The 13,526-nt window shown below is 47.7% G+C and overlaps 1 protein-coding gene across 12 annotated transcripts in view; it reads left to right on the plus strand.

Moving 5' to 3' along the window:
• micu3a (mitochondrial calcium uptake 3a) overlaps positions 1-13,526 on the plus strand; it is a 250,731-nt gene that overhangs the window by 159,293 nt on the left and 77,912 nt on the right. For all 12 annotated transcript variants that reach the window (XM_085970622.1, XM_085970641.1, XM_085970651.1 and 9 more), the window contains one exon: positions 5,687-5,781. In XM_085970622.1, coding sequence (XP_085826748.1) covers positions 5,687-5,781 — 95 coding nt within the window. The remainder of the gene's footprint in view (positions 1-5,686; positions 5,782-13,526) is intronic.

Raw genomic sequence — 13,526 nt, forward strand, 5'->3', positions numbered from 1 at the left:
GCAAGTGGTGAGGACCTGGAACTCACTGCCAATGAAAGTGGTGGAAGCGGACATGCTCAAGGGAAGACTGGATAGGTACTTGAGGGAAATAAACTTGCAGAGCTACGGGGATAGAGTGGGGGAATGGGACTGACTGGATTGCTCTACAGAGAGTCGGTATGGACTCGATGGGCCGAATGGCCTCCTTCTAAGCTGTTATGAGTATCGGGGCAAATTCGGTGCTCCTTTTAGCGCCCCGAAAAAGTTAGTGCCCCCGCACCTGAAATTCACTTGTAGCGCCCCAAGAGGGAGGCGGGGCGCTACTGGAAGCGCCCCCACCTCCCTCTTGGGGCGCTGCGAGTGAATATCGTGGCGCTGCGGCACGTCACACCGCAGTACTGCAGGTCTTCCTCCCCTTATTAAAGGGGAGGGGCCAAGCTGGGCCGCCAGGGATCGGAGTACCAGCAAAAGAGCCCGGCACTCAAGAGGAGTGCTGGGCTCACGGAGCGCAGCCTGCGGGGGGGTTTCGCAGGAGGCCAGGGACAGCATTGGGGGCAGGTGCTGCTTTTAGTGGCAGTAAGTCAGGGGACACTACCGAAGATTGCGGCTGGGGCGCGAGTGGGTCGCATCCCCACACGGCTCTAATGGCTACCGCCTCCGCTAACCTCCCGCTGAATTTCGTGGGAGGCGTTAGCGGCGCCGTGCCTGGGCGTTCGTTGCTTTGCTAATGGGAGGCGTAAATCAACCGAATTTTTCCCCCCATGACTCTTATCACATGCATTCAGGAGTCCTTTATCTTAACACACCTAGCTAAGACTAGACCAAATTTTTACCATTTCCATCTAAGGTTTTCTAAAATGCTTAATTTAATTCACCTCTGAACCATCTTACATTGTCTGGTCCAAAGCATTTTAATAGTTACACCCTGAGTCAGTCGAGATGGAATTACAGTGCAACTCAAATGGAATAAGTTAACTACTTCTTGCCAGAGTCATCCAAGCTATTAATTAAATGATACAATTTTAAAGTAGGTGCAGGAACAGAGAGACCTGGGGGTTCACATACACAAATCTTTGAAGGTGGCAGGACAATTTGATGAGGCTGTTTATATAAAAAAAAAAAAAGCATATGGGATCCTTAGCTTTATTTATAAAGGCAGAGAGTACAAAAGCAAGGAATTTATGCTAAACCTTTATAAATCACTGGTTAGGCCTCAGCTAGAGTATTGTGTGCAATTCTGGGCACTGTACTTTTAGGAAGGATGTCAAGGCCTTGGAGAGGGCGCAGAGGAGATTTACCAAAATTGTATCAGGGATGAGGGATTTTAGTTATGTGGAGAGACTAGAGAAGCTGGGGTTGTTCTCCTCATAGCAGAGAAGGTTAAGGGGAGATTAATAGAGGTGCTCAAAATTATGAGGGGTTTTGATAATGTAGATGGGGAGAAACTGTTCCCACTGGCAGGAGAGTAGGTAACCAAAGGAATGAGATTTAAGATAATTAGCAAAAAATCCAGTGGGGAAATTAGGAGAATTTTGTTTTATGCTGCGAGTTGTTATGGTCTGGAATGCACTGCTTGAAAGGATAGTGGAAGCAGATTCAATTGTAACTCGAAGGGAAATTGGATTTATACCCGAGAAGTAAAAATTTGCATGGCTATGGGGAAAAAGCAGGGGAGTGGGTAGCTCTTTCAAAAAGCGACATGCTCCTCTACTTCCTGATCGAACTCCTCTGAGGTGGATGGACCTGAGCAACTGCTCCGTAGTAGTTCAAGACGATGTGATGGGTGCGTGGTGATGTGCTTGGACTGTGTCTTCTTGAGTGGTTCAACCTTGGTTCTTCATTAGGACCTGAGAAGACACAAAACAATAAAGACATTAGAAGAATGATAACTTGACGCCTTCATGGCTTGTGCATGATCAAAGCAATGAAAGCTTCAAATTCTTTATTTTGAGGATGCCACTTTGGATCTTGAACATTGTTACATACCAGAGACTAACAAACTCTCTGCATGGGGCACTTCTCCTTGCCATCTCCAGCTTCTTCCCACAGGTATTAGCCTTAGATACTTATGTCACTCACTTCAAAGGATGAAACTTCTTGAATTCTGTCTGAAACTCCAACAGTGGCACACTTGTGCTTTAATTGTGAGCTGTCTTCTCCTGCAATCACAACAACATTAAGACCTTTAGGGGGAGAAATTCGGTTGCTTTGCCCTCCCGTTAGCGCCATAAGAGGGTGCTAACGGGGCACAAAGCAACTAGCGCCCGCGCGCGGCGCTGTCAATGCCTCCTGCGAAATTCAGTGGGAGGTTCGCGGCGGCGGTAACAGTTAGCGCCATGCTGCGCCGCCGGCGATGACATCATTGCCGTGTGCAGCGCCCCGGCTGCGATCTTCAGTAGGACCCCCCGACTTACCACCGGACGTCATGTCCGACGGGGTCAGGGGGGCCTACTTGCGGCCGGGGCGGCATTAATTAAAGGCGAGGTGCCGGGCGGCCATTTTTGTTGCTGGCCGCCTGCCAGCACCTGCCTCCTTTGCCGTCCCTGGCCTCCTGAGCACTCCCCCCACCCCCCGGCGGAGGAAGGCCTGCAATACCGTGGCGCGACGTGCAGCGATATTCCCCCGCAGCGCCCCAAGAGGGAGGCGGGGCACTTCCAGTAGCGCCCCGCTTCCCTCTTGGGGCGCTACCGATGAATTTTGGCCATGGGGGCACTAATTATTTCGGGGTGCTAAAAGTAGGTGAAGTTAGCAGCCCAAAGGGGGCGCGACTCAATTTTTCCCCCTTAGTCGGTCATTTGGAGTCAACACTTTTCTTTCTTGTCCTTCAGGCACGTGAGAAAAGGAAAGTGAGTGATCAAACTAATGACTCTGATAGAGCTGTCAAATATCATCACTGATAAGTTGTTGGTATTCTGTGACATAGCTGCAAGCTTCTCTCAGTGAAACATGTTAGAGGAGGGAAGAGTTTGTGATTGTGGCGGCTTTCAAAATTACATTCCTATCTATACAAGGGTGCTTGGTTCAAGTGGGTAGCCAATGTCTTACTTTGTAAAATTACATCAGATGCAGCCGGTTGCTCCTACTTTGCTCCTTCTGTGTTTTACGACACTGAAGCTGCAATCTTCATACAGTTGTCGTGCAATGCTGGCCGTTGCCATCTCTGCCAAACCTCCTGCTCTATATTTTATTTAACTTCCTTCTGTGATAGATATAGGACCTTCTCCTTGCAACCCCTTGCAGAATAAAGGCCAGGTTCTCGTCGTTAAAGAAGGGAGCCCGAGTATAGGCGAAGAGTCTGGACAGCAAGTAAAAATACTTAGTCAAAAAACTCACCACAGACATCCAAAAGAAAATACTCATCCAACGCCTTCAGCTGCCTCAGTCCTAAGCTCTGGAATTCTGTCCATAAACCTCTCTGCCTCTCTACCCCTCTCTCCTCCTTTAAGACACTCCTTAAAACCTACCTCTTTGACCAATCTTTTGGTCACCTGTCCTAATATCTCCTTATGTGGCTCTGTGCCAAATTCTGTTTGATAACATTACTGTGTAGTGCCTTGGGATGTTTCACTATGTTAAATGTGTTCTATAAATGCAAGTTGTTGTTGGGGGGTGGGGGAGGACAGATTGCAGGGTAGTCTTCAGATCGGGGCTGGGGGGTCACCGATCATAGCAGGGGCTAAAAAGAAGCTGCAGTCGGAAGGGAGGCCGAAGGTTTCCTTGAGGGACCTGAGGAGTGCTCCTGCTCCTTCTGCACCACAAGATGTACTATAAAAAGTACTTGCCTTCTGGAGTTGGCAGCTCCCGCCTCCATTTCGCTGCCGTGTTTCCCGAGCCCAGAGAAACCCGGACGGAAGCAGTTAAATTTAAATCAGGCTCACAGTTGCACTGTGGGAGCCTGATTTAAATATGATAACGAAGTGTCCTGCCTCCAAGAAGGGACACTCTCATGGCACGCTACCTGCCGCCGTAAAAACGGCAACAGGCAGGTATGCGACCTCCCCCCCACCCGTCGTGGGGGGAGGGGGGTTAATATCGAGGCCTTTATTTTTCTTCTAGTTACCGATATTTATTTTATTTTAGTTGATTTTTAAAAAAAATATTTGTTCCATCTTATATTGTTTGTGTCTCACTTTCCTCATTGCTTTAGTGTATCTCCAATTTTTTTTATACCTATATTTGTTTTGGCTTTCTATTCGCTTCGTGTATCAGTTATTTGATAGTTTGCACTCACATTTTCACTATTTTACTTCAATTTATCATAATTCTGTTTCTTGATTTCTTTCATTTTCTGCCTCCAATTTCTGGTGGTTTTGGATCTTCATAGAGGCCATTTAGCCCATCATGCCTGTGCCGCCTCTTTGGTAGTGCTATCCATTTAGTCCCATTCCGCTGCTCTTTCCCCATAGCCCTGTATATATTTTTTTACCTTCAAGCATTTATCCCAATCCCATTTGAAAGTTACTATTGAATCTGCTTCCACCAGCCTTTCAGGCAGTACATTCCAGATCACAACAACTCGCTGCATAAAAAAATGTTTCCTCATGTCGCCTCTGGTTCTTTTGCCAATCAACTTAAATCTGTGTCCCCTGGTTACCGACCCTCCTGCCACTAGAAACAGTATCTCCTTATTTACTCTATCAAAACCCTTCATGGTTTTGAACACCTCGATTAAATCTCCTCTTAACCTTCTCTGCTCTAAGGAGAACAACCCCAGCTTCTCCAGTCTCCCCACATAACTGAAGTCCCACATCCCTGGAACCATTCTAGTAAATCTCTTCTGCACCCTCTCCAAGGCCTTGATACCCTTCCTAAAATATGGTGCTCAGAATTGAACACAATACTCCAGCTGAGGCCTAACCAGTGTTTTATAAAGGTTTAGTATAACTTCCTTGCTTTTGTACTCTTTCTCTATTAATAAATCCAAGGATCCCATATGCTTTTTTAACAGCCTTCTCAACTTGTCCTGTCACCTTCAAAGATTTGTATACATACACCCCAGGTCTCTCTCTTCGTACACCCCCTTTAAAATTGTACCATTTAGTTTAGGTTGCCTCTCATTCTTCACTTCACACTTCTTTGTGTTAAATTACTGGCAAAAGTATTTTTTTTGAGAAGCCAAGGTGAACAGTCAAGGTATATAGTGGAAAACACCAAATTAAAAAAAAATGTAGGTGATCAGTCAAGAACCAATAGGTAACTCTAAGTAGACTATAAAAGCTTGTAGATTGAAGGAAGAATGGAAGACTGAACAAGGTAAGGAAATGCAGAATTTTGAGGTACTGTGAAAGAATAGAGTAACATTCTTGATGTCAGCATAATGGGAATGCAAGGAGGAGGAGCGCATATACGGAGATGTATTTGAAGCTTAGAAGGAACAAGAGGGGAGAGTTCAGAGGAGCAATGGCCATAGTGGAAAAATGGAAAAAGACACAAAATATTATGACGGATAGTTTGGATGCTGGAGATGAGAGAAGGGTTGCCGATAAGACAAAATGTTCAGGAGTATGGGAGTGGTGCTAGATATGAGAGAAATATTTTTAAAACAGATATTTGCTTTATAAAGTTAAAAATTCTTGAGGGAAAATGTTTAGCTCGAAAGAGGAAATTCTGATTCTTGGAATGAGCCTTAGCGCACAGATAAGTAGTAAAACCAGAAATCTTTTAAAACATTCAACATGACTGCTGATTTTTGTTTATTTTGTTGCAGCGTGCAGAGGAAAGTTTTCTTGTAGATACTACACTTCTTGTGCATTTTTTTGGAAGAAAAGGGAAGGCTGAGCTCAATTTTGATGACTTTTACAAGTAAGTCATAAATTGAAATTCTCCTTATGTAGATTTAATTGTACTTGCTAATCTTTAAGTGAATTGCCAGATTCCAAATAAGTAGAATATATTCAGCATACTGTGAATGTTTTACTGATTTTAAAATATTTTTATTTAAAATATGAAAGGATTAAAAGCAGAAAAGTGGCCCAGAAATTCGGGTCCCAACGCGTGAGTACGGACGGAGTACTCACGCGTGGACCCGATGGAAGTGCTGGAATCTTGCATGCACTACGCATGCGCGGGAAACCGACATTTCTGATCCTCTGAACCAAGGGGTTCAGAGGTCGAACGCGTGCGTGCAGGAGTTTGCGCGTGCGCGTTGAACTTCCTTTTTTTTCCAGGTTTGCCCGTGCGTGAAGGCCTCCACTTTTTACACTTGAAAAAAGCAGACGTAAGGACTTAATTTTAAAAGGTAAGTGGTCTAATAATTAAAATTAGAACATTTTTTCCACAGGTTTATTATTTTTAAAGACTTTACAGTAAGGTAAGTGTATTTTTAGCCCCGATTTTTTATAAAATTATTTTTTTCAAAAATTTAATTTATTGTTTAAAACAGTTATTTAAAGTTATTTATAGTTCATTTAAATAGTGTGATTTTTTTTTTTTTAATTTTATTTCAAGTTTAAGTACTGTTTTGGGCACCCGGAGTTTTCATGAGTTTGACAGTTCTTACTGTCAAACTCATGAATTAACTTTTGCATCCTCTGATTGGTTGCCCAGTGCTCACGTGATCCCAGCCGACGCATCGCACTACGTACGCCGCTGGATCACGCAAGCACAGCGCGCCGGGAGCTGAACCGGGCCACAGACAGGAAACCCACGCAGGCCCAGGCTTCAACTGTCGGCACACTAGGTAAGTGTAGGTCGGGGGCTTGCACCCGCGGGAAGCCCCCAACACGAATTTCTGGGCCATGTATTTTGTAACCCTGTAAAATGGTACATAAATGTTATTGTTACTGTGAGCACTTTGAAGCTGATGATGGTAACCTTGGAAAAACATAATTTTGCCATTACTAAGATCATTGAGATTAGAGTTGGAGGAGAAAGGTGAACCAAAAGAATTAGCTTTCCCTTTAGAAGAACTAGAAACTGCATAATCAAGATGGAAGAGGTATGAAAATTAGGTTTCATAGAATTTACAAGATAGCTTTTACAGGAGACAATTATGATCGGCTATTGAACAGACAGAATAGCAACAGTTGATGCTTCTTTAGCCACTTTAATAGTAAATATACAGATGTTCCAAGCAGAGATAAATTTGACTCAAGAAAGCTCAGGCTGATCATGACACAAAGGTGTAGTAGGCAGAATTTTTACAAGACAGCAGACATGATTGAACCACGATGCAGGACCAGATCTGATGGAAGGGGAAGACTTTTGTATGAAACCTTCCAACCCAGCTAGAATAACATCAATTACTTCACAGACAGGACAAAGCTGCAGTTGGGCCAGGGGAAAGCAGCAACAAAGGGCTGAAATTTTACCTGTCAGTGGGTTCGGGTGCAGGGGGGCCGCTTAGCGGGTTGCCATCACGAACGTTCCATCAGCGCACTCTTCACCGTGTTTAACTTAACTAGATCACTTCACTGAGTCGTGTGGGTTTCCCGGCCAATTAAATGGAGCAGATCTGATGACCTCACGGATGACTCGACTTCAGCTCACCTATTTAAAGGGGCAGTGGACAGATGAGAGTTGAAGGTTGTTGTAGGAGGGCCTGAGGTGGTTGTAAGAGGTGCCTGTCACTGTTAATCCAATACTTTGACTGTGAGGGTGCAATCATTTATAGCCAACGATGTAGTCTCAGCGTCAGAAGGCTGCGCCCAGGTTTTCAGATTCCTCCCTGGAAATCCTGCTCCAGGGAGTGAGAGCAAGGGAGGAGGTCCTCTTCCCTGGTGACGACAGGAAGAAGCCATCCAGTGAAACAAAGAGGGCATCGCCCAAGATGTGAGCAGCAGGGGTGTTGTCAGCCACTCCTGGATGCAGTGTAGGAGAGTTTTAATGACCTCATGAGGTCAGGAAAGGCGAGTACAATGCCACATTCAACTACATCCTGATATCCGTGTACCCAACCCCATCACTCTGCGTTCCCATGCCTACTCCTGCACGTCACTCCTCACACCAGGTACACCCATCCCTCACTGTCTGTGCACCTACTCACATCCCCAACTGACTATCCACCACTAACACTCACCCTCAGTCTAATGGAATCATAGAAAGTAACGCCACAGAAGGAGGCCATTTCACAATATCATGCCACTCCCTCGTAGTAACCCTGTACAGATGTAGCCCATCTATCGCCTACACTCATTCCATCACTCTCACTCGAAGTTCTCTTCTTTCCCTCCTCGCAGGAGAAGAGAGCACAGAACAGGAAAAGACAGAGAACAGGAGGTAGCCCTCCAATTTACACTGACACCAGCAGAGGAGGAGGTGCTGGAATTAAGCAGAGTGGCAGAACTGCTGGCGATGGGAGAGTGACAGAGGGGGACCTCCCAGCAACCTGGTGACAGAATTAATTTATCATACAGTCACATGGCAGACAACAGTCACTCATGGTGACTGATGTCAGCAGCCAGTGAAATACCATGACGTGCATAATGGTAACCAAATACATTCTTATCATAACAGTTTTAATTCATGTCTTTATTCTCCCAGAGATCCATCAAGTGCCTCCCCACACTGTCCAGCCAGAGGAGGAAGACGACGACTCAGAGGAAGCTGCAGCCTCTGAGGGTGCACCGTCACCAGACCCATGCGCACTCAGCATCAGCGCAGATATACGCATGTCGGTGGGTCCAGCGAGACATAGAGTAGTGTTGTCACCTGGTGTCTCACATCACAAGTGAGCAAGAGCAGATGGTGGAGACAGGGACAACAGTAAGTCCTCGCTGTAGGGCACAGGGCGCTCCAAGCTCTGCTCAGCTGGATGCACATGCTGAACCTCGGGTGCCGTTGACAGAGGTTGATCTTGGAGGAGGAGCAGCAACAAATGCGCGAGGCTCTGGCAGCTTTTCCAGCCACAGTGTGCACGATTGTAGAGAGAATGGAGGAGTCCATCTCCAACATGAGCAGCACCATGTTGCAGGTGATGGTGACGATGTGCTCTGCCGTGGAAAGGTTGGCCACCTGCATGGAGCAGCTAATACGCCAGTCAGATGAGAATATGCTTGCTGTGAACAACAGCTTGCAAACTTTTATTGAACTCATCTCTAGAAGGAATGCCAACATAGTCTTGGGCGTTCATCGCCCCACTGATGTGCAGCAAGGTGCTCGCCAGCTCCTTGCTAGCAGGGCAGTGCGGGTGGTCCATGACAGGGGACATGGAAGTGGGGGCTCTGCTCAAAGTGCTCCCACTTCTCCCCCATTGCCTCCCCTTCAGTCAGAGCTCCACATGCTGCCTCGGATTCCGATGGCCGAGTCTGCCCCTGCACAGTTGCAGGAGAAGCAGTCTTTGGCGGGGCCCTCACAGGCTCCTAAACCTAGAGGGCGTCCACCAAAAGTGCCTAAATAGTCACAGCAGGGAAGTGAGCAGCCTGCCTCTACCTCTACTAAAGCCACAGGGAGGGTGCACCTCGTAGAAGCACTTGGAAAAGAAAAATGACACAATCGTAGATGCACAAGGGTATGCATATGGGTGTTTGCCAAAATGTTAGTGTTAAGTTTCAGTTCTATTTATGACGCACACAAATTTATTTCTTTGCACCACTTTCCCGTCTTGTCCATTTTTGCCTGCTACCTGGGAAATGGCCTTGTCAGTTGGAGTGAATGGTGAGACATTACTTAACCTCAAGCAATGGGTGTGTGTGTGTTACTGGAATGGTTTGGTCATTTTAGGACTGCTTTGTGGTGTTGATGGCGGGGTGGGGTAAGTTGGTACAGCATCTGGGAGCCAGATGGGTGCAACTTAACTAAATCGGGCCTCCCAGGCAGCAATGTGCACCGCTGCTGGTGCCATGTCCACCTCAGGTCCCTCCTCCTCTTTCTCCTCTTCCTTGTGTTCCAGCTGCTGCTCCTCCTCCGAAGAGGCTGTGCGCTCTGCGTCTTGCTGCTCCTGCAGCTCCAATCCTCACTGCTGCGCTATATTATGCAGCGCACAGCAAATGACGATGAGTCTGGAGACCCTGGCTGGTGCTTACTGAAGGGCTCCTCCAGATCTGCCGAGGCATCTGAAGTGCATCTTCAGCATGCCGATTACCTGCTGTATGACACATCTGGCCATCGTGTGGCTTTCATTATAGCGCTCCTCAGCCTCATTGCTTGGCCTCCTCAAGGGTGTCATCAGCCACGTCTTCAGTGGCTAGCCTTTGTCTCCAAGCAGCCAGCCGGTAAGTCTGTTCAGAGGTGCGAAGAGCTGAGGTAGGTTGGACTGGTGCAGGACAAAAGAGTCATGACAGCTCCCTGGGAATCTGGCAGACGCATGCATGATCTTTTTGTGGGAAGCTGCACATTGAGGGAGTGGAATCCCTTCCGGTTACGAACACGCCTGGGTACCTTGGTGGCCACGATGATGCCCTACACCTGTGGGAAGCCAGCCAGAGCCGCAAAACCGAGCGCCCACCCAGTCACACTGGCTTCATCAGTGGCTAAGTGTACTTGTGAAACATGGCATCAGTCACCTGGGTGCTGCATTTGTGGGCGGCCGACTGCGAGGATCCTGCAGATCCCTGAAAGGAGCCTGAGGCGAAGAAGTTGAGGGTGGTGGTGACTTTGACAGCCACTGGTAAGGTGTGTCCACCAGGCCCTCTGGGCAGCAGGTCTTCTTTCAGCAAGCTACAAATGTCTGCCATAGACTGGTGCGATAGCCTGACCCTCCTGAAGCACTGCTGTTCAGTCATGTCCAGGAAGCTCATCCTCTGCCTGTATACCCTGTGCTGGGGGCATTGCCTCCGGCGAGGTGCACCCCTGTGCTGATCTCCTCTCTCCTGTGGAGCATTAGGTCGCCGAGGAAAAGGCTGCTGGTGTTGTTGTTGCTGTTGCTGTTGCTGATGTTGGTGGTGCTGGGGCTCATCTTGGTCCGAACCTGAAGTCCAAGGTGAAACAGCATGAGTGGCACCCATGCTGATCTGATAGATGCCAGGTAAAGTGGATATCAGAGGCACAATCCTCCACTGTAGTGTGAGTGACTTGTAATGTAGTGAGAGTGGCTTCCGAGGTTGCAAAATTCACCTGCAAAATCTCTGCACAAAATGGTGCCAGCAAGGGCCTTTCCCTTAGGCAAAGAAACAGGTGTAAGGTGTGAGTATGTGCTTTTTCCAGCTGTCACTTAATGAACTCGCACAATGGCTACTGAGCTCTCGCCTTCCCTTCATAGGCGAGCTTCAGGAAGTCCATGAGCCCCGTGCACAAACAGTTAAAAGCTTAAACCTCAGGTTAAAAAGCCTCGAGGGTCCCTCAATGAGCTGCTAACTACTTCAATGAGGTCTACCTTTCCCGAGCTCGTCCGTGGCATGCTGGAAAACACGCCCGAGTCAAATGCGGAAGTCGGCGGGATGACGGCGGGTTCCTGACGCGCGATCAATTTCAGCGCTTTTAACTGCCAACCCGCTCGCGAACCCAAACTCTGCAATGTAAAAATTCTGGCCAAAGTGTCAGAAGTTAACCCAGTTGGCATTTTATAGGATCATATACATGAAGCCATTTGACCTATCTGGTTCTTTAGCAATCCAAAACTAATCCTACTATTCTCTGTACTATATCTTCAGATATATATATAGACATAGCACTATATCTTCCTCTGCTTCATATATTTATTCACTTTTGCCTTAAAAGATATATTGATGTCTGCCTCAAGCACCTCCTGTGACAAAGAATTCCATGCTTAACAGCCATAGATACATAGAAGATAGGAGCAGGAGTAGGCCATTCGGCCCTTCGAGCCTGCTCCGCCATTCAATGAGGTCATGGCTGATCATGCCAATTCAGTACCCGGTCCCTGCCTTCTCCCCATATCCCTTGATCCCTTTAGCCTTAAGAAATATATCCAACTCTTTCTTGAATATACTTAATGAACTGGCCTCCACCGCCCTCTGTGGCAGAGAATTCCACAGGTTCACCACTCTCTGGGTGAAGAAATTCCTCCTCATTTCAGTCCTAAATGGCTTACCCCTTATCCTTAGACTATGACCCCTGGTTCTGGACTCCCCAGCCATCAGAAACATCCTTCCTGCATCTAGTCTGTCCAGGCCTGACAGAATTTTATAGGTTTCGATGAGATCCTCTCTCAATCTTCTAAACTCCAGTGAGTATAAGCCCAATCGACCCAATCTCTCCTCATACGTCATTCCTGCCATCCCAGGTATCAGCCTGGTGAATCTTCGCTGCACTCCTTCCATGGCAAGAACGTCCTTCCTCAGGTAAGGCGACCAAAACTGCACACAATACTCAAGGTGTGGTCTCACCAAGGCCCTGTACAACTGTAGCAAGACATCCTTGTTCTTGTACTCGAACCCTCTTGCTACGAAGGCCAACATACGATTTGCCTTCTTAACCGCCTGCTGCACCTGCATGCTTACCTTCAGCGACTGGTGTACAAGAACACCCAGGTCTCTTTGCACTTCCCCTTCTCCCAAACTATTACCATTCAAATACTAATCTGCCTTCCTGTTTTTGCCACCAAAGTGGATAACCTCACATTTATCCACATTATAGTGCATTTGCCATGTTTCTGCCCAATCACCCAACCTGTCCAAATCGTGCTGGAGTTTCACGACATCCTCCTCACAGCATACCCTCCCACCCAGCTTTGTGTCGTCTGCAAATTTGGAGATATTACATCCAATTCCCTCGTCCAGATCATTAATATATATTGTGAACAGCTGGGGTCCTAGGACCGATCCTTGCGGTACCCCACTAGTCACTGCCTGCCACTCGGAAAACGACCCGTTTATTCCAACTCTTTGCTTTCTGTCCGCCAACCAGTTCTCTATCCAAGTCAATACCTTGCCCCCTGATGCGCTATCAATTACTCATAAAAGACTGAGAGTTAAGAGAGTAACTAAAGGCTTTTATTAACAAAAGAATGAAGGTCTGCCTCGAGTGGTCGACCGGTCCAGAAATGCAAAGGGCTGGGGAGCAGTCACCTTTATACTAGGACTTGTGGGAGGAGTCAGCCGAGGCATGTCCAGGCATGTACACAGTAGAATACAAACAGTGGTTTACCACATTCACCCCTTGTTTAAAATTGAGTCCGGCGGGGTGAAGTGTATTAAAAGTTAGTGTATTGGAGTCTCTCCGGAGGTCTTGTCTGCCGCTGTGATCGGCGTGGCGACGGCAGGGGTAGTGGAGCTTCCGGCGTCGAGTCCTGCGTGGGCTGTGGCACAGGCGTGTCATCCTCGTAGATGTCGAGCGGGTCGCGGGGCCCAGGCCTGCCGTCTGCTGGGGCTGGATACCGGATCGTGGGGGGGGGTGGTAGTGAGTAGTGGGTTACTGTGGCCCCCGAGGGTGCAAGGTCTCTTATGCAGACTGTGTCCTCCCGCCCGTCCGGGTATGCAATGTAAGCATACTGGGGGTTGGCGTGGAGGAGGTCGACCCTCTCGACCAGGGGTTCCGTTTTATGGGTCCTCACGTGCCTTCTCAGTAGGACCGGCCCTGGGGACGTCAGCCATGGCGGTAGCGATGTCCCCGATGTGGACTTCCTTGGGAAGACGAACATTTTCTCATGAGGGGTGGCGTTAGTGGCAGTGCAGAGCAGTGACCGAATAGAGTGGAGCGCATCGGGGAGC

This window comes from Somniosus microcephalus, chromosome 2, assembly GCF_052327205.1.
Source record: "Somniosus microcephalus isolate GS21.2 chromosome 2, FLI_Smic_1.0, whole genome shotgun sequence".
Taxonomy (NCBI): domain Eukaryota; kingdom Metazoa; phylum Chordata; class Chondrichthyes; order Squaliformes; family Somniosidae; genus Somniosus; species Somniosus microcephalus.